We start from the raw sequence: 25,939 nt of genomic DNA on the forward strand, positions 1-25,939 counted from the left end.
GCGACACTTCACATTACTTCCAAATTCGATAACACGATCAATAACAAAATTGAGTCCCTTGGACCACATTGGCCACTTCTGGGCATGTTCTAGGTGCCCCCGGGGAATTGAGGGGATTAAAATGATAGAATATCGGAACTTAATTCAGGTTTTATAGTTTTTTTTTTTCTCCAAGGATTTTTTTTTTCGGATATAAGTTTCAGTTAGCAATTTTTAGTTTGTTAAAATTTTATTTCAAGTTAATTCACACACAGAAGGTGTATGAGAAGTGCTTAATGTAAATTCATATCAACAGATTCTTTCGGCGCTTTCGTGGTAGTTCGGAAATCGGTGGTTACCCTTTCAGCCAACCTGACGATGGAATTCCTCCTTTAAATTTACGCCCAACTAGTGACGCAAGGTCTTTAGCAGCTTCCAAGATCTTTTTGGCCGTCTTGGGACTGCCAGAAGCAGCGCACATATAAACCCAATCCCCTAGCTTACTAAAAGAACAGCCTTTTGAAGATTTTCGACCGTATAACTCTTTTCTTTAGCCATTTTTCAATCGAAGAAACTGAACACTCGGCCAAAACGAAATCGAATTTCAAATCAGCTGCGCATGAAGGATGTAGATAAACCGGAGCGCACCTAGCGGCCGTCTTAGGAAACACATAGGTCCAACCATCATCATGCGTAGGTCCAACCATGATCATATTTATCTATTCGAATTTCGTCAATTATTCAAATATTTTAGTGAAACCAATGGATAAATGGCGTACTAACGTGTTGCTTACACCTTAAAGCAGTATTTTACTGCATGAAAATAAAAATAAATGTAAAAAATATTCCCTTTTTGTATGTTTGAAAGTAAGGCATGATGACGAGCTAATGCGTGGAAAGTGAACTGTTATGAAAACACATTGAAACTCAATTGTTTTGAAGTGTTTTCAATAAAACAACCATGCAAATTGAAGAAAAAGAGTTTTTTATGATAGTAAAGTGATCTTTGAAAATAAAAAATTAGCGAAGATTGACTAAACTAGTGATTGAAAAAATAGGTCCAACCATCATCAGTTTTTGGATAGGTCTAACCAGAATCAATTACCCTACCAGTAAGAGTTTGACGAAAAAAAAACGAAGCAATAGTAAATGGTTCGCCCCAAAATACTATTTATATTTCACTATAACCTGGTAGAAACTGGTACCATTTCGGGGGTTGCAATGAAGTAATATTGAATTTGTATAGCTCGAAACGGGTAATAGTTTTCTCATTCTACGAGCCATCACAGCTTTTATCATCGTCGTCTATTCTTCCACTCACGCACGGAAGACCAATTTGATTGCAATAACAATAAAATTTAATACGCATTTGCTGCTGTTTGTACTTCAACCAATTTCATAAAACTTTCACTGTTGGTTTGCGAGGATAAAACATTAGACCACTCGCTCCGTAATTAACATAATCATTTTTGATTGTTGAATTTTCATTTCAATTTTGAGTTTACCGTAGTTTCATCACAGAGTAAAGTGTTTTCCAGGTATAGAGAGCTTCAGTTGAAGTACCCATGCCTCTCTTTAACGTCTAACAAAAGACGAGATAAATTGCCAGTTGCCATGATTAGCGGAACGTTGGGTAATACGCGCCACCAGAATATATGACCGATTTGAATTAATACTATAAGTAATTTTTTTTTTATTTTTTTTTTTTCCGTCGATCTTGTTTTCCGTGCTGAGCACCAATGCTACCGACGCCAGGGAGACAGCTCCCACACCTGGACCCTACCTATCGACTCATCAACGCATGAACCGGGGGCCAACGGCTTTACTTGCCGAAGGAATACGTGATCAGAGATGTTATGCCTAAGAACATCCCGGCGGCGCTGACTGGGATTGAACCCAGCGCCGTTCTATTAGTCTAAATGGATCTTCTTGAAGCAACTGAACACATCATATGGAAATATACAATCATCTCTGAGGAAATTATTGTTAAAAAAAATCGACTCTTCATTGTATAGCAACTTGTGCCTGTACCTACCGTGCTTGCATTGTACATTACAAAGACGAGTTGTCCCTGTGTTAGGTAAAGTGTTATAAATGCTTTTAATATATTTTAACTTTAATAATAAATAGCTTTTTAATATATCTTAACCCTATAAGGTTACCAGACTCCGTAACTTTCGCTTTAATAATTAAAAACGTTGATTTCGAAGATTAGTATATTTTTACATATCTTTTAAGGCTTGTGGTCAGCAAGTTGATTTTTATCTCATAAGTTGGAAATTTTCATATTTTTATCAATAAAAAATCATTCGAAACATTTTGGAAAGCACTGAATTGAATTTTTAATCTAAATTAATAAATTTTTAATTTTTATTTATTTTTTTTTTTTTTGCAAAAATTACCAATTACGTATGTTGAAATTAATTTAAATCCAAAATGATAGCTATCGATGCAATAAAAAGAAGATCAAAATGTCTTTTAATGTGAAATATTGAGAGGGCACGTATTACATCGCCAACGCGTTTTACAACATGTCCCCCTACTTCGCTTGGCTGTAGGATGAATGCATCGTCATAGAGCACTAATTGACTACTCCGTGGCAACCATTTGGGTACAGATTTAAAGTGGTTTAACATGATGCTTGTATTTTTCAATTTCATCCTTCTTGCAAACATATTACGCAATATTACCCTACTTTCCATCGGATTTGAAATGAAAAGTAAGTAGATTTATACAGCCATTCCATAGCAAAACGATAAAGTGGTTTTCAGAATTTTGTAAATTTTGTTCCTTATCGGAAAATATTACACCCATAATTAATTTATTTTCTCATAAGGGTAACCACTTCCATGTTGTGTGTGAATGTATGTGTATACTAATGATGATGATTGAAGAATATTAAAAAAAACATGAAGAATACCAATTGATTGACTGTGTCTTGAGCCTTAAAGCGACGCACAATGGAACAACGATCTCGGTAGCGAGGTCAAAACCTCTAGCGCCGTGGATATGCATCCTATAGATTTGCAGTCTCGGATAAAGATGTTTAGTTTACAAAGGGCCAGCTTTTGGTGGTTTCTGATTAGTTCGTATTGCTGCTGCGGAACATCCTACAAGGATGTTTTTTCTGCAAAGCTGTGCATTTTATAGTTTTGAGAAATTTTGTCGAAGACAATGTTGTATGTACTGCCTATAATCGCATATCAGTCCCATATGGAAAAAGTAGGTATGAGAAAATGGCAGTCGAAGTTACGAAGGGAAATTCTCATGTAAATATTTGGAAAATCATAGTAAATTTATTGATATTGTTTTCAAGTTAAATCTGTCACAATGAAGTTTGCATGTTCTGTTATATCAGCGAAAAATTTGGCAATTCAAAAAGCAGAAATGTAACTTGAACTATGGGCGATTGAATTTCAGGATGCGTCTGATATGCCATTACTTTGCTTGATGGTACAAACTGACTTGATGTTGTTTTCATATTTTTCTTAATCAAAGTCCATAGTTTTATCACATAATATGAAAATAGATGCCAATTGATAGTGGATAGCGTTGTTATCTCAAAATTGACGAAAATCTATATGGGAGTGATATGCGATTATAGGCAGTGTATGACGAACAAAGTAGTGTTTTTGATGAGTTGTGCTGTGATAATAAATTCATAATTTCGTGTGAAATAGTGCCGTGTGCCGCGAAAGAATTATTCCAACGCGTGCCCGTTGTGTTTTTTTTTTTAACAGGCTAAGCAGGAGAACCGTTGCCCTAGCTACTAGTTCTCAATTATTTTTGCATTTTCTCCCCGGCGCACTATTGATTTTGTATAGTGAGCTGTATACGTCTGTTGCTAATAGAATTCGCGTTTAATTTGGCTTGGTGAAATGGATGTGAGTAATATCAGCAAGGAGTCTATAACTAGTGTAGCTCCGTGCAATGGAACGTGTTCGACTTCACTTGTGCGGCGCTCTCTATGACTGCGGCGAGGCTAATATCAGAGAGAAATTTTTTTTCAAACGTGATAGCTGTCTACTAGCTGACTGGCATACGAAACAACGTTGCTGTTCAGATGGACATCGCGTTTAAAAACGGGATGGAAGAAATTAAGCAAAATGTAAATTGTCTACTTGAAACATTTATTTGTGAGAAATTGGATACTATGAAAAGTTCATTTTTTTTAATTAATGCGGAAAAACAATTAGCTGTAACGAATGATCAGCACAATGCATTTAGGACGATTCAGTTTGACTCGATTCAAAAAACCAGACCCAAATAAACGTAAAATACAAAATAGTGATAACAATGATGATGTTTTTCCAGATAATGCGCCTTTCGCGGATGTTGTAAAAAGATCTAGTCGTGCTAGTGCAAGTAAAACAATCTGTAACAGTAACAAACCAATTATCGTAAGACTCGTCAGGTAATTGTGATTAACCTAAAGAGTCCAAACAAACTTGTGAAGACACTCTCAAGTTTTTTAAACTCAGTTGGATCCAAAATCACACAAAATCTGTAATTTTAGGTATGGTCAAGATGGCTCCATTATTGTTGAGTGTGCATCAGGAGGTAAGTGATGCAAAAAATGGTATTAAAAGCAATCTGGGTGAAAATTACATTTTTTTTTTCATTTTTACAAGAACTAAAACGACGCAGCAAAACAAAACACGTCATTTTTGTAACATCCGGAAAGTTTCAGGTCTTCTGCCCTCGACGCTAAAGTTGGGGTATTTCCTTTCCGGCTTCGAATCGACACCGCAGTCACGATCAAAGCGGCTGCCTATTTGGCAAAACCATCGGGTAACGAATGGATCTATCTCCTCGAGGACAGAAACAGAATCCTCCGTACAGCACCCAATACCAATAGCCAAGAGCCACCGACTGGGAGGAAAAAGTTGGCAATCGAGACCGTTAAACATCGAAAGCCGAATTAAGAACCAGTTTAGGGCAACTCGGAGACAACTCGGCGACGCTCAGACATTCCGTCACGGAGATGCTAAACTCCGGGTACCCCAGGCATACGTATCGATTTACGGACGGGTCCAAATCGAACAACGGATCTGGGATAGTCATTGCGGGAAATATCTCGCCAACGAGCTTGAGCCTACCACCACAATGCTCTGTTTTTTTTTCTGCAGAGACAGCGGCGATTTTAACAATCACACCATCCGACCGACCAGTCCTAATCCTCACTGATTCACACAGCGTAATTTCTGCTCTCCGGTCCAACATGCCCACTCATCCGTGGATTCAGGGGATCATCAGACGTATCGTATTGAAGAAGAAAAAACATAATTTTTGCAGCGCGATCTGCTTCGATATTGTCGATGTGGAAAGCAAGTCGTTTATCAAAAATGGAAATCCGTTATTCTCTGCTTTGGTTGTTTTTGATCTCAAGTATATAGGGTAAATTATGGCTTCGGCACCCATTGACTGTTTTCGGCAACCGAAATTGAAACGTTAATTTCGCAGTATTTTCCCATCAAAACTCTTCGCTGAATGTATTAAGCCGATTCCTTAACTTTTCAGCTTCAATCAGATTACATTTTTACAACTGTGCAATCCTGTTATGCCATATTTTTCTTTAAATTAAATATACACACTACAAAATACGGCTGATTTCGAGTTGCCGATAATAGAACAGCTGGTTAACACGCAGTTCAAATGGAAAGGGTGCCGAAGAAAAAGAGACTGCCGACAATAGTCACACTCACCTGAGAAGTTTGGAGCGTTGTAAAAACATGTTCAACCCGTTTTGATAAATTATGTCGATTGGAATGGGTAGAACAGCAAGCAGCAGATAAATGTCAACAAACAAACCTCTCATGTCTGTGTGTGACGCTGAGAAATCGCTAATAGAAGCTCGGACGCTGCTTAGACTGACGAGAATACGTAAATTCCCCTATTTTGAATCTGGAAGGGAGAAGCTGATAGCACACACGGAATTCATTGTATACTTGTTCGTCTTGTCATGAAAATTTGTGCCATTGAAATCAAATCAAAACAGGCGTAGCAAAATAGCGTGTTTTGCTTTAAGCGTGTAGTGATTGTTTGAGATGGTTCAGTGTGCAGTGAGAAACTTTGCTTTTCGGATTGGTATTTTATTATGCTACAAGATGCTTTGACAAAACCATGGTTAATAGTATCTTTCAATAAGGGAAATAGCTCTAATGTTGGCCTTAGATCTAAGATTGGCCCATCATTAAAAATCTGCTATCTATCAATTTTATCTAGATGAACGCGTCATTGCAACAGTACTAACGGATATTTTTGGTCGCTATTGAAAATTTAGTCGATTGCTGAATTTATGTATGGGCCCAACTTAGGGGCATTTAGGCCGACATTACATCCATTGCCCCTATCAGTGTTGGGAAAAATCAAATCTCACCAATTCACAAGATGACGCTTGATTTTCGTAGACAAAAATCAACAAGCATACAACTGTGGTTGATTTTGCAAGCTGTGATATCGTAGCTCGGAATATAAAGCTAACAAAACTCCCCAACTGCAAATCTCAACAAACTGTGGTGAGATTGAGTTTCATGATTTTTGCTTTACACCCGAACGCAATCGAAACGTTCATAACGGCTGGCAGCAGTCACTTCGTGTCTGTCATCGATGAAGATTAAAAAGAGATAGCAAGCTATACTTTCTCTTTTTAAGAAAACGATGTGCAACGGAATCATTTGTGTGTCGAGTCAACTCTCAACTTGATTTTTGCACGTTGTGAATAGTCTCGCAATATCAAAGGAGCTTGTAAAATCAGTATCAAGCATGATATTTTGTTCCAATATCACACGTGATATTAAGAGCGTGTGAGAGCGAAAAAATATCAATTGATTGATGATTTTGCCAACACTGGCCCTATTGTGTGTATTTTGAATGAATTAAGGAAACGGTGTCCTATTCAAATAGCTGGAAACAATAGTTTGTCATAAATTGCTTTACGCGAGATATCAATACCGCCTGGTGCATTCTTGTTGAACTGTAAGAAAAGCGTCATAAAACTGCTTGGCTCTCAATGACAGTTCGTGACAGCAGCCGTCTGGCTACCTTTGACGTTCCATTTTTTCTCTTCGTGACTCTCCCTCAGTTTAGAATTAAGGTGTTTCGTTGTGAGATCCTTATTGTAGTAATCACTTCGAAACTTCAAGTGCACAAATATTAGCTCCCAGGAGACGTACCACATTGAAACTTTTACTCCATGTTCGCTGCAGCATACATAAAGTAGCAATTTCAAGTTAAATGTGGCACTAATTTCTGAGATTTGTGTAATTGAAAATTCGAAGTGGACGTGCATGTATAGCCCTCGTGGCGGTCATTTTTGGACCCTACAAGGAATCACCTTAATTGAATCGAATCCTGAGCAAAATCTGAGAACAAATTGAAATCTAAACTTGATGTTGTGAGATCGCTGATAATGATTACACCGGTTGCTGTCGTTTTGGTCGTTTTTTTTTTAATATCAAAATTGAGAGCAAACAAATCTTCCTGTGACATCACATTGACAACTATTTCTGCTATCAGTGAGAGCAAACAGAAAATTCAATTTGATATAAATTTTTCCTATTGATAACAAAACAAGTATTAAATTTGATGTTATGCTAAAGCAATGAAAATAAACCCCCACAACAACATATTTTTGAAGCAAAAAATGTACAGCAAAATGAAAACAAAATTTGGTATCAAATTTGTCAATTGCGTAAACTGCAATCAAATTATTATTTCAGTTTGATGTTGATATCAAAACTAGATTTAAATTTGCTGTCATTATGATGCTGGACTTTGCTCGGGATGTTATTGGTTGAAGAAGTCGTTTGAGATGATTGTTGGGAAAATGCACAATGCTAAATACATATGTTAGAATTTTCCTAATTCATTAGGAAAGTTATTGTAAATTATCATTACAAATAAACAATCCATCAACAGTATGTCTAAAGAAAAGTAACGGGTACTTGACATCTAAACGTAACATTCCCTATGTATATTCTGAGCTGCTGCTGATACTACCTTCCCCTTCATATTTTCTCATTTACAGATTAAACACAATATGAGTATGCCACCTACCATCACCATAGTGATAGCCTCATAGTTCCCAGCAGAAACGACCCGAAGACCAAAGTTTAATCATTCTTATTTCACAAAAAGCCAACCACTGCGTGAATCATGTTGGACCTAGGGGGTAAAAGAGCACCGAACGTTGGCTCCACCGCCAGTGTCAACGGTAGCATACAGGACAGAGTGTACGGCAGTGTCATTTTTCAGGAATCTGCTGGTAATGTACGAGATTACACTGGCGCCGACGACTTTGCCCTACTACAGACCCTGTTCACCAACTTTAGCAACGAACTTGTCAACGTGTCAACCACGGAAGTTCCTTACACCCCATACATGCGGAGGCCGGAAACTTATATAGTACCGATTCTGTTTGCTGCTATATTCATCGTTGGCGTGCTGGGCAACGGAACGCTCATCATCGTTTTCCTGCGACATCGTGCCATGCGAAACGTGCCAAATACGTAAGTTTAGTTTACTTTTCTCTACTGCCATTGGGCGTGGATTAGGAGAATATTTAAAGTCCACCAAACTTGAATGCAGTAAGCCCCACAATGAAGGATGAAGCTTGTTCTTGTGAACACTCAAGGAACAGTTCGTATTAGTTTTTAGTTCAATGGGCATTCATTTACATTTGTTTACTGCAACAATTTATCTGAAAGCGGCTTTAGACTTTTCAATATGTGTGTGTGAGTGTATATTATGTATACATATAATTAAATTGAACTAAGATCAAATCAAATGAAATAAAATTGATTAAGCTGATGAGACAAAAGCCCTCACAAAAAATGAGTGGACCTAATAACATGTTCATTCATCATAATCATTACACTACTTTTCATGCCTATGAAACATCAAACAGGCCATACCACGGAATGGGCAGCAGAATATAACACTCAGAAAAATGCTCTACACAGATAAAAATTCTGAATTTGAATTGTGATGTAAACTTTCATTCACGTAAACTTGTATTTCATTTCACGCAACCGAGCAACTTGCAAACAATGTTGTTTACAAAGATGGGCTTTTATATACAATATTTGCTACATTGCATGAAATGTGTCAGATCTTTACATGATATATAATGTAAAAATAAATGATATGTGACGCTCCATTTATGTGCATCATATTGATCAGAAATTTACACTACTTTTTCGAACTGTGTAGATTTGAACTTCTACGCAGTACATTGAAATTTTAGTATTCATCTCGTATTGGAGCTTTTTGAAAAACAACATGTTCAATCGATCATAAATCATGCTTCTTCATTTTTTCGAAAGACAAAAAAGAGGAAAATAGTATCAAGTCATATTTTTTGTGAGATTAATGAAAGTTATACAAAAATACAATCTGTTTTATCCGGGAAGCATTACATCACATAGCCTTGAGTCATCTAAACCAACTGAAAATCCTCGAATTTAAATTCCACAAAACGGCGTAAACGCCACTCCGTTGAAGGAGGTAATCGAGGTGTTCTGAGTTCACGGATGTCCAACCTGATATTCGTATTCAAGGGCAAGTAATTACTTAGGTTTCCAAAAGTCTAGCAACGGTACAGAAAACCTAAAGGAAAAGCTCAAAATCAAATCTTTTTGACAAACTGGAAAAATCAGTACTGCAAATAACAAAACTCACCTCAATTTTAATGAATTACAAAACTAAATGTATATTTTATAAAATACCTTTAATTATTTGACAAAAACTAGGCCTACAGTTTAAAATAAGTTTAGCTTGTCATGCTGGATTTTGGAATTTACTTTAAAGCCAAGGTCCGGTTGCTTCAGCACATTCGCTATCCGAGGAGTATTTTCTCGGCGGCCCTTCGTGAAGTCTTTTGGACGCACTGCGACACAGAAACGGCTCAGCTATGAACAGAATTGGTACGAAAAACCCTTAGTCCACCTACCGGTGCAATTTCAACGGAACGGTCAACGGAGTATGCCAGAGAGTAAAGTAAGTGTTGTAGAACTTAAGGGGGTATTCCCAATCTTTTGCCTTTTTTCGGCCTGTTTTTCAATTAATTTTTTTTTCAAGGAAAATGAATAGTAATGCACCTAACTCTTTGGGATTCTTGTTTATTGAACATTAAAGTTTACAAATAAATTTTTTTCGACATAAAAAAGACATTATTGACGTCACAAAATGGCGGCAAATAGACCCCTGTTCGCCGCAAACGCCTGGACGGGCGAAGACTTTTCTCTGGAACGGCTTCATCTGAATCAGATTTCGTGATGAAATTAATAATCTGCATAAGATTCTCTGGAGCTTCTCCCGTTGGCAGCAAAAAATCTTGCAAATTAACAAAATGGCGGCCATATGAAAAAACAGGCGATTTTTAGCCCGCTTTTTTGCAGCTTTAAGGTGCTTCAAACAATGTTAAATGTTAATATTTTTGGCTGAAAGTGGGAGAAGCTCCAAAGAATTTAATAAGAAACAAAATGCGCAAAGACTCAAGTCAATATCTCTTATAGTTTCTGAGAAAAATCTTCGCCCGATAAAAAAAATGTGGTTTCGAGAAAAACGCGTTTAAAGTTTTGACTTTAGTTAAAACCATTTGGGGGTTCTTACCATTAGTCAGCTATGCCTGGACACCGAATTCGCTGATCGGAAAACGGCTTGGGGGGATGAAAGTATATAGTCTAAAGACAAAAAAACGTGAAAAAAAAATTTGATTTTTTGAAAAAAAAAGATCGGGAATACCCCCTTAATATCGATAAGCAAGTGACAACTACTTTAGTTGTTCAACTCAAAAATTACTTCCCACACGTAACCTCAAGGATGGGAATATTTTTTTCTACTTGGTGATGGTGTAAGTTTGCCTGGTAGTTGCGACAATTTGATGTTTGAAGTTATTGTTTACAAAAGCAGTTACGGCTATTTGAAAATTTGTTCTTGAACCAATTTGCCTCCAACTTGCACACTAATATACCTATTCATTTATTCTCTCACACCCCAACATGATTTGGATACCCCTGGAAAATTATATTGAGTGTCTTAAATTGTCAACACTCAGACATATTCCGAGTGCCCCTGCGATTGTCATCAGAATATGAAATGAAGCTATTTAATACTATACGAGAAAGGTACTGTTCACTGGTTGGTGGATTAATCATGCTATCAAAAACTATTAGTGCTATCTAAAACTTGTCAGATAAACCAGTCATAGCCATACATTCCTGTTGTGGTGCGTTCCTATTATATGGTATATGGAATATAACGTATCCAGTATTTTGCGTTTGATAATGGCTGCCAAGTCAGTTCTATTGAGTTCCCTTTGTTCATTCTTGACGTAGAAAATATTTACAGTTTTGTATATATGTAGGCTCTGCAATCAGCATAAAAGGTTAATACATGACTACCATGAAAGAAACATGTAAATAATTTCTCCGTCTTGAACGTCACATTCATGGCCACTCACGGCCGACATTAATGGTCGCAAAATACTCGCTAGCCATGTCTGCTAAATCTAAACTAGTTAAATGTAACTCGTACATTCAAATTGGTCTAGTCATCTCTAAAATAAGAGACAGAGTATTATTACAAATTTCGGCATTTCTATTAATATCTCTGAAACCAAATGTCCGATCAAGATAGAATACAACAGGTTACTACGGGAGTCAGATGAGAACAAAATTGAACCAATTAATCACAACGTAGGTGCAGTTTATAATGACATTTCCTTTCACTATGGATTTCAAAATGGCGTCAGACATTGATTTCCGGTCTCTACACGTCACTCCGATTCCAAAAATACCCATATTGTGGGGTATCTGGCAGAATGTCCAAGTTTTTCTGTAACCGGAAGCCGCCATCTTGGATTTTAAAATGGCGACAGACATCGATTTCCGGTCCCTACACGTCACTCCGATTCCAAAAATACCCATATTGCGGGGTATTTGGCAGAATTTCCAAGTTTTTCAGTAACCGGAAGCCGCCATCTTGGATTTCAAAATGGCGTCAGACAACGATTTCCGGTCTCTACACGTCACCCTGATTCCAAAAATACCCATATTGTGGGGTTATTTAACATTATTTTTCTGTTTTTATGTAACCGGAAGCCGCCATCTTGGATTTCAAAATGGCGTCAGACATTGATTTACGGTCTCTACACGTCACTCCGATTCCAAAAATACCCATATTGTGGGGTATCTGGCAAAATGTCCAAGTTTTTCTGTAACCGGAAGCCGCCATCTTGGATTTCAAAATGGCGACAGACATCGATTTCCGGTCCCTACACGTCACTCCGATTCCAAAAATACCCATATTGCGGGGTATTTGGCAGAATTTCCAAGTTTTTCAGTAACCGGAAGCCACCATCTTGGTTTTCAAAATGGCGTCAGACATCGATTTCCGGTCCCTACACATCACTCCGATTCCAAAAATACCCATATTGTGGGGTATTTGACAATATTTTGAAAAACCTCTTTTTACGAAGTAAATCCCAAATAACGAGTTTTCTTTTTACGAAGTAAATCCCAAATAACGAGTTTTCTTTTTACGAAGTAAATCCCAAATAACGAGGTTTTTTTTACGCACTAATTCGGTTTACGAACCCCCGTTTTGGTTCGTAAATGGAGGTTTCAGTGTATCACAAACTGACTCCACGATGTCTCTGGTAGAGCAAGACTAATATAAAAAAATCTGTTTTTTAGGGAGAGGAAAATTAGGTAACTTTGATAGTTTTTTAAAGGATATTTTTAATAAGTTTTACAACAGTTAATGTTTTTCAGATATTTTTTGTAACTAGTACTGAGGATCCTAGAATTAATTTGTTGGTAATATTTGTAGCGGAAACTATTGCCTTTGAACTATTTTTGTTTTGTCTTTTGACCGAACATCAGTTTTGTTGTGTTGGTGTTGCTTTGAATGTAGAAAAACATGCGTGAATCGCAAACAGTTTAGTTCAAGAAATATTATAAACTTTGAATGAGTATATAATCAGAAACATCGTTAGCAATAAAAAGAACAACATTGAATTTCCAGAGAACTTTCAGATTTGGGCGTAACTGCTTTTGAAAACAAACACGAAAATCGCCAATTTCTCGCGAATAAAAGCTCAATCTTGCAAACAAACTATACCAAACCATGTAGAAATCATTCTTCTACCTGTTTGTGGTGTTAGTTTTTCAAATTGAACATTAATTCACGAGAAATCGGCAATTGACCGGTTTGATTACAAAAGCTATTACGCTCTAATCTTAAAGTTCTCCGGATTTGTGATGGCCAAAGCGAAAATACAGTTAATAAGTGATTGTTCGAATACCTTTTCCAGGCAAAAAAACAAAACAATAGTTTCTCTCTGATCTTTAAAACATGTAAAACGTTCTATTTAAAAACTCTATACAATATGAAAGGCAAACCCCTTAGCTACAAAATGGAATCAATGTTTCCAATACGTAAATAGTGCAGAGAGTAAATTTAATCAATATATTCTACTACTACAAAAGTTGCTCACATTATCAAAGATATCCGGTTTTACGGTACTTCACTTTCATTTGAGGTAAGTTTTCATTAATGTTTGTGATTTAAATGGGCTTAATTGAACATTAATTTTTGGACATAATTTACACTAAGAAATACGAAAAAACGAAAAAATATGATGAACCCCCTGATAATTCAATTCAATACTAGCCTCTTATAAAAGTTGTGAGCCTAAGCTTTCATTTTGTTGGTGGTTCAACGATAGTGATTTTTATATAAAAAGTTTTTCTTTCTGTAGACTACCTAATGTTAAAGTTCGGGATATTTTGGCTAAACGCGATCTGGAGATTATGCAACTTATATACGTTTTCTTTAAGAATATTAACCTTAGATTGAAAGTCATCCACTAACCTCGAGAAGACCGCGAGTAATCGGTTCAAATCTTTAAATTTTATATTTAAGACATTAATAATAAATAACGAAAATAATAACTTGGCTCTTTAAAGTTTATTCGATTGAGCCTGTACAAATAAAGTAATTTCAAAAAAGGTTTTCTTTCAGAGACACCGTGATTCATGTTTGAATCGTATCCAAAAGTCTCGTTTCCTGATTGGAAAACCTCAGTCAGAAAGTGACATTACTTTTGGAGTATCTTATGGGCTGTTTACATATACGCTAGTTCACTAGCTCCACCAGCTCAACCAACTAGCACAAATTTCAGTTGTTCCAGAATTCTCAGGCTGGTAGATACTAACATCCTATTCACATTATGCTGGATACTTTATAGTATAGTGCTGGTACACTAGCGCTAGCATATCAGCACAGATATAAACACCACATTAAGCCCTTACCAACATAACACACCACCCACCTGTGATCACACAATTTCCTTAAAAGCAATCCAAGGACAGCATCACTCCATTCCACTGATTACAACTAAGCTTCGAAAAAATCAAAAGCCAGTACTTTCACTCATCACACCATCCAACATAGGTGAGGAAAACTTCAGATGAAAGCTTGATTTTGATAAATTGTACCTTCATTGTGCCGGGATTTTACCGGTTCCGTAAAGCGAGGAATCATTTCCATTTAACAGCAAACGCTTGATGTGATGCATTCAATTATTCCAAGGATTTTGAAACGAGGATGGCTTGCATCAATCCAGCGAATACATCCAAAATAGAAAGAGGAAGCAAACCCACTTTAGCAGCATGTCACAGCAGGGAATAAAGACATTTTGCAAAGAATTGCCACCACCTGGGTCTTTAGCCTCCTGGCAGGAAGCTTCATAAAAAAGCTTAAAAGAAAGGTGGACTATACCATATTTTAAATAAACCATTCTCCCTGCTCATGAAAGTGTAAAGGTACAATAAAAACTGAATTGAGTTCCATTTCTTGGAAGCCAAAAAAAGAACATTTCTCTAGAATTGCTTATCATTAATTCAAGTCAAACGTTAGCCTCTAGTGAACCTAGTCTAAATGTATCCTTCATTTTGGGAAATTTGATTGATTGTTAATTTTGTTTTCATTTGGATGTTGCATGTTGAGACTCACATTGCAAACAGATCAATTAACATTTGTTTCTATTTGTTTTAGAATCTACCGGATGAAATTAGCTACTTTTAATTGGAGTTATTCAATAAGGTAATCTGAGCAAGTTGAAACGGTTTTTTCAACGTTGCACTTTATGGCACTTTGGAAAATAATAATATAACATATCCCGATGTTTTTGCAGCAAAAGTTTTGTGAAAGCGTCTTCTATTATGAAAAAATATTGAGCTATAAATTGCATGAACGAAATAAGGGAAATGGATGTAATGTCGGCCTAAATGCCCCTAAGTTGGGCCCAAACGTAAATTCAGCAATCGACTAAATTTTAAAACATGTAAATTCTTAAGAGTGCCAATGACATGGATGAGGAAAAATAATCCATGCCTAAAATGTTCATCTCCTTGAAAAAAGAAAAACTTGGGCTCAATCGGACATGATATACGGGTGCCGCAAAGTGGTTTAAAGTTTTAACCTATTTTATCTGAAAAAATACTCCATTTGAAAATGAACTTATTGCACCTGAAAAATATATAAAATTTCGGAAATCGAAATCTTTTTTATGCCAAATGTTTTAAAAATTCATGAAACGTCGAGAACTAGTGTTAACTTTAAAAAAAAATTGCGTCGAAAATCTAGCTTAGTGAGATTTTGGAAATCGATTAAAAAACTGGCCAAATGACTTAAAATGCATGAAACGTCGAGATCTAGTGCTATCTGTAAAAAAAACTCTTTTGTCCAAAATTTACTTTCTAGGATTTAGAGTTCGTGAAACTTTGAAACAAAATTCAAAGTCACAGAAATTTAATTTCTGTCAAAATAATAAAACATCGAGTTAACACTAGATCTTAACGTTTAAAGCATTTTTAAGTCATTCATTATCAACATAAATTCTGAAATTTTTCTAAGTGTTAGAAAGTCGATTTTCGACAAAAATATTTAATGGTTAACGCTAGATCTCGAATTTAAATGTATTTCTAAGACATTTGGTGTATGTAAAAAAAAATCAATTCCTGTAATTTCATGTACCTATCATCTACCTTGGGCTATTCTTCAGATGAAACAAGTTCAAACTTCAAACGCTTTGCACCACCCTTAATCATGTCCGATTAAGCCCAAATATTGCATAAGAAAAAGATTTCTAATATTTTTATATGGGCCGTTTCAAACAAAAAATTTCATTGTACCCTACTATTCATGCATGAAATAATCATTCGAAAACTTTATAAACTCATTTGTGACTGGGTTTTTCTATATCATCACTCTTACTACACAGTTCAAATGTAGGTTTCTATTCAATATGATGCACATAAATGGAGCGTCACATATCATACAAACTTACATTATGAATCATGAAAAGTTCTTGAACATGTCATGAAATGTTGCAAATATTGTATGCAATATTTCTTGCAAGTTTCTGGTTTGCGTGAAATGAAATATAAGTTCACACGCATCAATTTTTACATCATTAGTATAATTCAGATTGTTTTTCTGTGTAGCCACCCTAGTGCATAAAACTGGTAAAGTTAAGAAAATTCAACTTTTTGAGAAAATTAGAGCGATGCGAAAAATAAATTTGTTGTAAATATCGTAACAAATTAAAATAAACAAAGCTGAGCGGTACTCTAAACTATTTGTGACTACCTGCTTTGACAGTCAGAGGATGCGTTTAGGTTTATACAAATAATGACAGTGATTATCTATCTCCGCTCATAGCTACGCCAATCGTCTCAACTAACCCTGCATTTCAACTTGCCCCGGTGTACCTTATAGAAAGAGAGTGACCTTTTTTCAGCTGCTACGTTTGAGATTTATTTCCAGTAATTAAATGAATACGTTTCCATGAATTATCCGAACTGTTTTACTATGTCATCACATGCTGAAGCCTGAATGTTACAGAACCCCAGATGAACTCAATTTACCATTTCAACGGAATTGTATTTTTATACAAACATAAAAGTCCGTAACAACTGCCTAAATATACCATCTACAGTAACCCCATAATATTCGGTGGGTGGTATCGTCCAATTATGAACTTATCCTCATCGTTTTACGTAATGGGAACAGTTAGCACAATCTTGCCCGAATAGATTACAAATCACCAGGATAGTCACTTGAGATTGAGAGAAGAGATGCGAGGCAACTCTCATCTAATGTAATGATAATTGAAGAACGGAATACAGATTAGTGTGAACTGATAGTTTGAACTGACAAGACGTGTTTTCCCTACAATCTGTCCGAACGACTCGTAATAGCCATCATTCGTCATAGCAATACTGGCGACGAGTATTAAAAAAAACGGTGTTGAGTTGAGTGCAGGAATAGTGCAATTCTAGTAGAGTGATATTAGGTTTTACTGTTCTTGACTTGCATGATTTTAAATCGATCCACAGGATTGAGGATCGAAGAAAGATAATCGAAAGAGTTTAATCCTTGTGTTCCGGTAGGGAAAAACCTGAGCCAATATGGCAACGCATGTAGAAGATGAAGCTAAGGTGGTTTCGGTTACAGTGGATAAAAGAACAAAAGATTTCCTGTATATGTGCCCGGTTTCAATGTAAATTCGTACCTACAAACAGTAGACATTTATTTTGCATTGAATAAAACACCGGACGACGAAAAGGCTTTGGAGTTTATTACTAGTGTGGGTCAAGAGACTGCGAATCGGATAATTGGTAGTTTTGAACCGAACAAGATTGTGGATAAAACCTATGTCCAAATCGTGGAAAAATTTAAGATTTTCCACGAAGAGAATAAAAATGTGTTTGCTGAGCATTACCGGTTGATAACGCGGAAGCAAGAAGAGGGTAATTTCGCGATAGATCTACAAAATATTGTAGAACATTGCAATGTGTGTGTTGAAACGGAAGCTACTCTTGTTCAGTCGGTTTTCGTGGCAGGTATACGAAGTGATAAAATTAGAGAGTCGATACTTCGAGATGCAGACAATAAGTTAAATCTAGCTCAATGCTAAGACGATAGATATTACCGCTCTTGAGGCACAAAAAATGGCTAAACAAGGAGCCAGCGCGCTAAATTATGTTTGCCAAAATAGTTCCATGCGAAGGAAAAAATTTGTTAAACCGGGAGAATTTTATGAAAGTGCATGTTGAGGTGCGAATCGAAAGGACATCGCCATCGAGGAAACATCAAAGTTAGCAGTGATACTGTGTGTTATAATTGTTATAACAAAGGGCATCTCTCATACAACTGTACGCTGCCCAAAGTTGAGAAACTGCGCTATGGGACACAGCAGTCTAAAGGAAACGTGAGTAGGAAGAGAGCTTTTGAAGAGCGGATCAATCAATTGTCAGCAGCTATGGAGGATGACAATGACACTGGTGATGACCAGTCGGTGGAAGAACCAGAGGCTGATGATGAACCCAATCGGATTAATAATATAATGCTTGGTAAGTCAAATAATTAGGAGTTGATAGAACTCCAAGAGTTTATGGAAATTGGCCTGCTACTACTAAACCATTTGAACGGGTTCATATTGATTTTTTCCATAAATATAACCGAACATTTTTAATATTAGTCGACGCATATTCCCGATGGATTGAAGTTCGGAAAATGACCAAAACAAATGCAGATAATGTTTCACAAGAACTTGACAACATTTTCATAATTTGTCAAGCTCCATATCGCAGAACGTATTCCACAAAAGCCCTTCGTCGTCGACGTTACTATGTTTGGGTCCAATTGTTCTCCAGCTTCAGCACAGTTCGTGAAGAACTTGAGCGCTGAAGAATTCGCTCTGCAGTATCCCCGTGCAACTTCCGCTATCAAGGACCATCACTACGTGGACGACTACTTATATAGCTTCAGGTCAATCCACGAAGCAGTCGAAATGGTAAATGAAGTGAAGCTTTTCCATTCCAAAAGCGGATTCGAAATACGAAATTTCCTATCCAATGAAGAAGAACTGCTGAGGGGAATAGGAAAATCGGATGCGCAAATTTCGAAGGATATCTGTCTTGTACGTGCGGAAACAACCGAAATTGTGCTCGGCATGAGGTGGATCGTACCCACTTGAGCTGGAATGACCCATATTAGTAAACGGTAAATTAAAGCGTCAGTACATTGAAATTATTGAATTGAGCACCTAACCTATAGGACCATTATTTTCAACAGTGCTTTCCACATTTATCGCTCATTGATTCGTGGCAGGATCTAAATGTTCAAAGGTTCACCAACAATTGTAAGTTTAATGTAAGAAAGTACCCCAGAGATATGCTAATTAAAGTTTGATTTAGCCACCACAAAAGCCTGGTTTGCTATTAAAGATTTTAGAAAATCATTCCCCGCAAAAATATCTGGAAGCATAAAATTTATGAAACAACTTTTCTTTTTATTCCCGGACGCGTACATTATATAAAATACCCGGAGGTAGATCTTAAACCAGTAACGCACCACGAAAAGGGTTAAAGCATTACTGGTTTTCTCCGAATTCACAATTCAACGATAAGTTCTTTAATTTGACATGCCATTCCTGGACGCTCTCTTCCGTTTCCTGTCAAGCCCTGTAGAACGTTGTTTTCTCTTTCTCTCGATAGGTGACAACCGTTGGACGAAATCTTCCTTTCAACAAAGCACATAGCTCGTCGTATGACTTGATATTAGGTTTTGCCAGATGGAAAGTATTCTTCACCGTTTGGTAAACTACCGGTACTTGCATATCAGTCCCATATGGAAAATCGTCATGTTTATAAAATGACGATTAAAGTTATTTGTATACGTTGTTGCTTTTTAGCTACATCTAAAGGGTGTTACGATCAAAATTTGGTCGACTTAAACTTGACGAATTTCTTTTAATCGAACATTTAAAAACCTGAAAACCCCTCATTTTGTAGATGTGTGCGAGCAAAATGATGACTCTATTTTGATTTTGACATTTGTTCTTCAGTTACTACTGGTTGCACCGAACTACGTCAAGGCAGACTTCAAAAAGTTTCCTAGCAGGAGTTTTATACATGCAGACATTTTTAAGCATATGAAACTGTCTAAGTTCGCTAAGAAATATCTGGTTTGGCAGGCTATCTATACTTGAAAAGTGACATTTTTATTGCAACCGGACCGCCAACCAGGAAATTTACGTGAACGAGTGTCTGAAAAAAACGTCTGCTGCCTTTCCTGAAGCAACACGATTTTTCTGTGCTGTTTTGGCCAGATTTGGCATCCTGCCACTACGGAGAAAGTCATGGACTAGTATGCCGCCAACAACGTGCAAGTGGTGCCCAAACACAAGAATCCTGGGCCATCGTCAAGCGGAACCTGAAGAAGACCCAAAAAACTGTTGGAGGCGAGAAGCAGTTTAAGGCAAACAGGCATTCTGCGGCGAACAAAGTAGACGAGGAGGCTGTACAGAATCTGATTGCAGGAGTTAAACGAAAGGCCCAGCAGTTCAGATTTGGTCAACCGGAAGCTTAGGTGAATATTTTTTGTGTATTTTAAACTAATTGAACTTAAAAAAGAAAAATTATTTGATATTTTTAATAAAAAAATTAATTACTGGCATTCTTGTTTGATCCAATTTTGAACGTAACACCCTTTAGGCATAAAACCCAGTATTAATGGTCAACATAGTTTCGTTGCAACATGAGTTTATTGTTGGTTACTTGAATACATCAATATCCGTGGTATTTTGTTAGGATACGTAGAATGAAATCAGATGGGACTTCACATGCGAGTACATTTGAGACGAGGTCAAAAGTACTCGCATACCAACCTCATTACTCACTATCGGTTGTTTTATTATTTTGAACGTAATAAATTCAATACACGGGACTAACGTCAAATGTTTCCACTATAGGATTTCACAACTTTGACAGTACCCTGTTCACTGGTCTATACATTTCTGGCCCATAACAAATTTGATCAACCAACGCAAAACAATCACATGCGGTGTAAGCGACAGCGATGAGCCAATGCCCCGTAACATGGGTATATCATCTTTTCGTGGTACGTTACGGGATGTAAGATCTACCACATGTCCTGACTACTTCAAACTATAGTTCAACCTTGTTTAAATGATCAAATCTTGTCCTTTTAGTAGAGATTTAGTTTCAAAGTAGCCGAAAAGCAATTGAATTGCATTGCATAAATTTTACCGAAAAGTTCAGCTGTTCAGATTTCGGTAAAAATAACTGAAGTCGGCGATAATTTCTAAGTGTGTAGGGGAACAGGATTTTTCAGTAATCAAAGGAACACGTCTTAGTCCTTGTTACTTTTTATGCCTTGTTGATAGTAACAAGACTCGGCTTTGTCCACCGAGGATGATCTTGAAACAAGGAAAAATGAGTTAGTTAGTCTTCATCTATGTGATTCCTAATCATCTATTCGTTGTTCCCTAGTTTGAAGCGGTTAAGACTAGGGTTCTGATGCATGGTCATTATCGGTGTAGTTCCTTAATTGTGTTGCTAAGGAATCCAATTGTGACTGACAAAGGGGCGCGCCTTTGCAGGGTGTTTCAACACTCCGAAGGGTGTAAATAGCGGGACCTTTCAATTAGAGTCGGATCCTTGCGATAAATGCGAGAATGACAACTGTAAAAAAAAAACAAATAGGGTAAATGTCGGCTTCGGCACCCATTGACTGTTTTCGGCAACCAAAATTTAAACGTTAATTTCACTATGTTTTACCATCAACACACTTCCCTGAATGTATCCAAACGATTCTTTAGTCTTTCAGCTTCAATCTGATTATATTTGTAGGACCGAGCAATCTTGTTATGCCAGATTTTTCTTCAAATGAAGCATACGTACTACAAAATGGGGCTGATTTCGAGTTGCCGATAATAGAACAGCTGGTTAACACGCAGTTCTAATGGGAAGGTTGCCGAAGAAAAAGAGGCTGACGACAATAGTCACACTCACCTGAGAAGTTTAGAGCGTTGTAAAAATGCTTTCAAACAGTTTTGAAGAATTCTGTCGATTGGAATGGATAGAGAAGCAAGCAGCAGATGAATTGAAACAAACAGACACGTCAAATATGTGCGTGACGCTGTGAAAATGCTATTAGAAGTGCGGACGCTGCTTAGATTGACGAGAATACGTAAATTCCCCTACTTCATCATTTCTCAATAGTGATGGAATAATACGACATGCACTAAACTAAGGACACGGGATATACTACAATAGATCAAATGACTGGTCGCAGTGGTGTTAGGTCCCGAACAGAGGGGAAAAAATAAAGCGACAGCTGTAAAATATGCAATACATACGAATTTTGGGGCTGTATTGCATATTTTACAGCTGTTGCTTACACCGCATGTGGGAACTTTGACATTTGGGCGCAATTTTTTTTTTTTTGTAAAAAAACACGTCAATCGCCTATTTCTCGCGAATAACAGCTCTCACGAACAAACTCGAGATTGAGCTATAATTCACGAGAAATCAGTGTTTGGCTTGTTTGTTCACAAAAGCAATTCGCTCTAATCTCGAAGTTCTCCGGAATTAATCATGTTTTGTTGTTTTTGACATCATCCACATCCAGAGGGCCAGTCACTTTCGAATGTATGGGAATGGTAGGAAACCATTTAAAAATGCATGAAAATTTTCAGTTTTTATTCATTATCGTCTTTATGGGCAGTTTTAGATGCACAAAAATTGCACGAGTACATTTCTATGGTGATAAGGTAAACACTCGTTTATTTGTTTCCTTCTGTGAAAGCATATTTAGTCACAAATCGTGGATTTTCTGATATTCTCCATACTGCAAACAAGATTTTCCTCCCACTGAAGGGGCGACATCTCTCGGATCTTCAGTATAGCTTCTACTCAAATCATATAATTAATTTGTCAAATAATGTCAATATTATTGTCCCGTGCACCAAAGAATGTTTCAGTATCGGAATCAGGCCTGAACATACTGATTATAACTAAAATACTACTTTTCGAAATTATTAAATTATGAGATGTAATAAGAGGAGGTAAAGTTTATTTATGAGACATAAAACCAGTCAATTTTGCTTTCAGAGGGTCACAATTAGCTATTTTAGCTAATCGCTAATTATGACACTCTGGAAGCGAAATTGACAGATTTTATGCGTCATACACAAACTGTACTTCCTTTACTTGCATCTTACATGTACAAATTATTATTATAATATCTCATAGTTTCTTAATTTCGAAAAGTAGTATTTTAGCTGTAAGCATGTTCAGGCCTGATTGGAATAATTAAATAATACGTTTATCTTCATTGATGGGAAAATATTGCCAATTCAGAGAAAAATTAGCATTTTGTGTCAGATTATCAGCTTTAATGGCATGCTATGGCTGTCAGTTACATGGTGTTAAAATTCTGACCTGAGCTGTCCACTATACAATAGGTTGTCATTTGAACAACCTTAAAACAGCAACCTTGTGTCGAGTATGTATGTCGACGTAAGCAAGCCATTATAATCAAAATTAAATATAATGGCATTAGTGGTGTGTAATATTTTTAACTTCTTCTTTTTTCTTTATTATCGTGATTATTGGCCTTGGGCTAATTCATCACGTAATATTTTAAACTGATATGCCCATTACGATAGGTCTTGTCATACGGAACAACTTTACTTGACTGACTGACGCTGACAGAGTAAAATTTTCCTTGATTCTTCTAAAAAACCTGCTCAAATTTGAAAATCGAGAAAAAATATCTCTCCATTTGCACTCATTGACTTTTCCTAGCTTGCCCTTACATTCAAGCAGATTTTTAAGGAAAATGGTTGGGAAGGTTCAATTTACTTTAATGCGATGTCCGAAAATTCAAACCCAGTTTTTTTTTTCAAAGCATCAATTCAGATAGCAAATAGCTGTCGTCATTACATTCCTTTTGCTATTTTACAAAAAATGATGCTATTTTTTTGCAATCTAATATGATACATCGCTACAACTGGGTTTAAATTTTTCGAAATTGCATCAAAGAAAATTGCTTCGAGGTTTGGAAAATTTAATGACGATATTCAGTCAAAGAAGAAATAAATAAATAAAATCGGGGAAAGTTTTAGTCACTCACTGAGTTCTCCAGTTTCTAGGATTTTGAATGAAGTTCTATTCAATTTTGAGTAACTCTAATCGGCCGTGACGCTAAAGATGTGACAACTGCTACATCCGCAGTCGAACTGAACGAAACAAAACGTAGTAAAAGCAGTTTTATTTCATATTGATTATGATTTTACATTATCCATACATTTCAATTGATATACCCTAGGGTTCTTCATTTTTGTTTAATTTGTTAGTCTAATTTACGTATTCACGTTTTTCAACTAGTTTACAGAATATCCCTTGAAAAAAAAAATAACCTACCTAACCTGATCTCATTCAAGCGTCTCTGAACCTTTTGAGGACGAGCGTAGTTCGCTTCTCAAGTGTCTGGAGACCAACAAGGCGATGGATCTCAGAATTTTGAGTCCGCGGAGAACTGTTCAGGATCGTCTTAGGACCTTGTTCTGGATTTTTTGGAGTTTAAGGTGATGGCACTTTGTACAGTTCTCCCAGATTGGCATTCGTTACTCAATGGCGGGAAGAGTGATTTGCTTGTGGACAGCAAGCTAGTTTTTAATGGAAAGGGTGGACGTTCCGTTGCTAAGCGATATTACACTTGGTGGATGTTTTGTCCTCATAGGAACGCGACAGCAACTTGCTATCAAGGGTGAAACCGAGGTAGAAGACTTCAGTCGACCATTCACTGGGAGTACTATCAAGGTGGACCTTAAAGTTACCAGGCGGGACATGCCGAGGTGAATTGGAATGGGGAAATAGTATGGTCGGTGTCTTAGCTGCATTGAAACAAAACGTGCAGGAATTCACTATCGGCTAGTTTCTCTTTACTCTCAGTAGTTATAAGAAGCAAGCACGTGATTTGTTGATTTTGACCAATAAGTTTGATCATTTTTCAATAGTTTGCTAATGATAAACTACTATAATCGCTTTGCCAAACGAATTATATATATAAAATCTGAGTGGTGTGATAAAAATTTAAATCCATCCATAAATTGCCATGTTAAAAGAGTTTAAAACCTGACACTATTGTACAGTTCCACGCCAAGTGACTAATCGGAAAAACTCGACCTTTTCTGATTTCATTAAGACTTTGCGTAATTATGTATTATGTGCCATCATTCACTTTTTAACACAAATTCGGCCATTTTGAATGTTGTAATTTTGTTCAAAATAGCGTCTTTGTCATTTATCAATAAAATGACGTCTGAGACAAAGTTGTAGAGAAAAATACAGTCTTTCTGGGAAAAATATCCAAGGTATCTTTTTAATTAATTTTGAGTGAAAAATAATAAAGTGTTAAAACTCAACATTACTAAAAAAGTATGCCTTTAAAATATATACAATTTTTAAAAAAGCTTATGAAAAATGTAAATTTTTGCAATATTTAAAACCATTATTCTTCGGTTCATGGGACAATAATATTTACATTATTTGACACAACTCAGGTAATCATGATAGCAGAAGGTATATTTTCTTCTTTTATTTTGTTTTAATTACATGTCATGATTGCCTGGGATTTGCCATAAAACGTAAATATTTACACTGCTAGCATCGAAGAATAAGAATTAGTGAATTAGTAGATTTGCCATAAATGTCACAACGAACATATTGAAGATTTTCTTTTGTATCCTAGACATTATTATTATTACACCATTTAAGAGATACCGCAATAGAAATAAACACGAAAACCATATATACTTAGGGCGAACTATAATCGCTGATTTGATGAATTTAAAGATTGTTATAATTAAGGCACATTTGAGTGGCAGACCCAGTAATGCCACGGATACACTTGTATGTACAACATGAGCAAAATTTGATTAATAAATTATGAGCACATCCTAAAACTATAGAAGTGTAACCATCAATGGGCTCATAATCTATAATACAAATAAGAATTATAATTTGGATGATAAAAGCAGCAAATATGTCTAAAACATGTCACTTTCAGCTCAAGC

The 25,939-nt window shown here is 36.4% G+C and overlaps 1 protein-coding gene across 1 annotated transcript in view; it reads left to right on the forward strand.

Moving 5' to 3' along the window:
- Positions 1–8,043: 8,043 nt before the first annotated feature.
- LOC135709133 (neuropeptide CCHamide-1 receptor-like) overlaps positions 8,044–25,939 on the forward strand; it is a 78,615-nt gene continuing 60,719 nt past the window's right edge. The window contains exon 1 of the mRNA XM_065231337.1: positions 8,044–8,489. Coding sequence (XP_065087409.1) covers positions 8,137–8,489 — 353 coding nt within the window. The 5' untranslated portion in view covers positions 8,044–8,136. The remainder of the gene's footprint in view (positions 8,490–25,939) is intronic.

The sequence above is a fragment of the Ochlerotatus camptorhynchus genome, unplaced genomic scaffold (genome assembly GCF_037179485.1).
Source record: "Ochlerotatus camptorhynchus isolate MF236.1 unplaced genomic scaffold, CSIRO-AGI_Acam_v1.1 ptg000351l, whole genome shotgun sequence".
NCBI lineage: Eukaryota > Metazoa > Arthropoda > Insecta > Diptera > Culicidae > Ochlerotatus > Ochlerotatus camptorhynchus.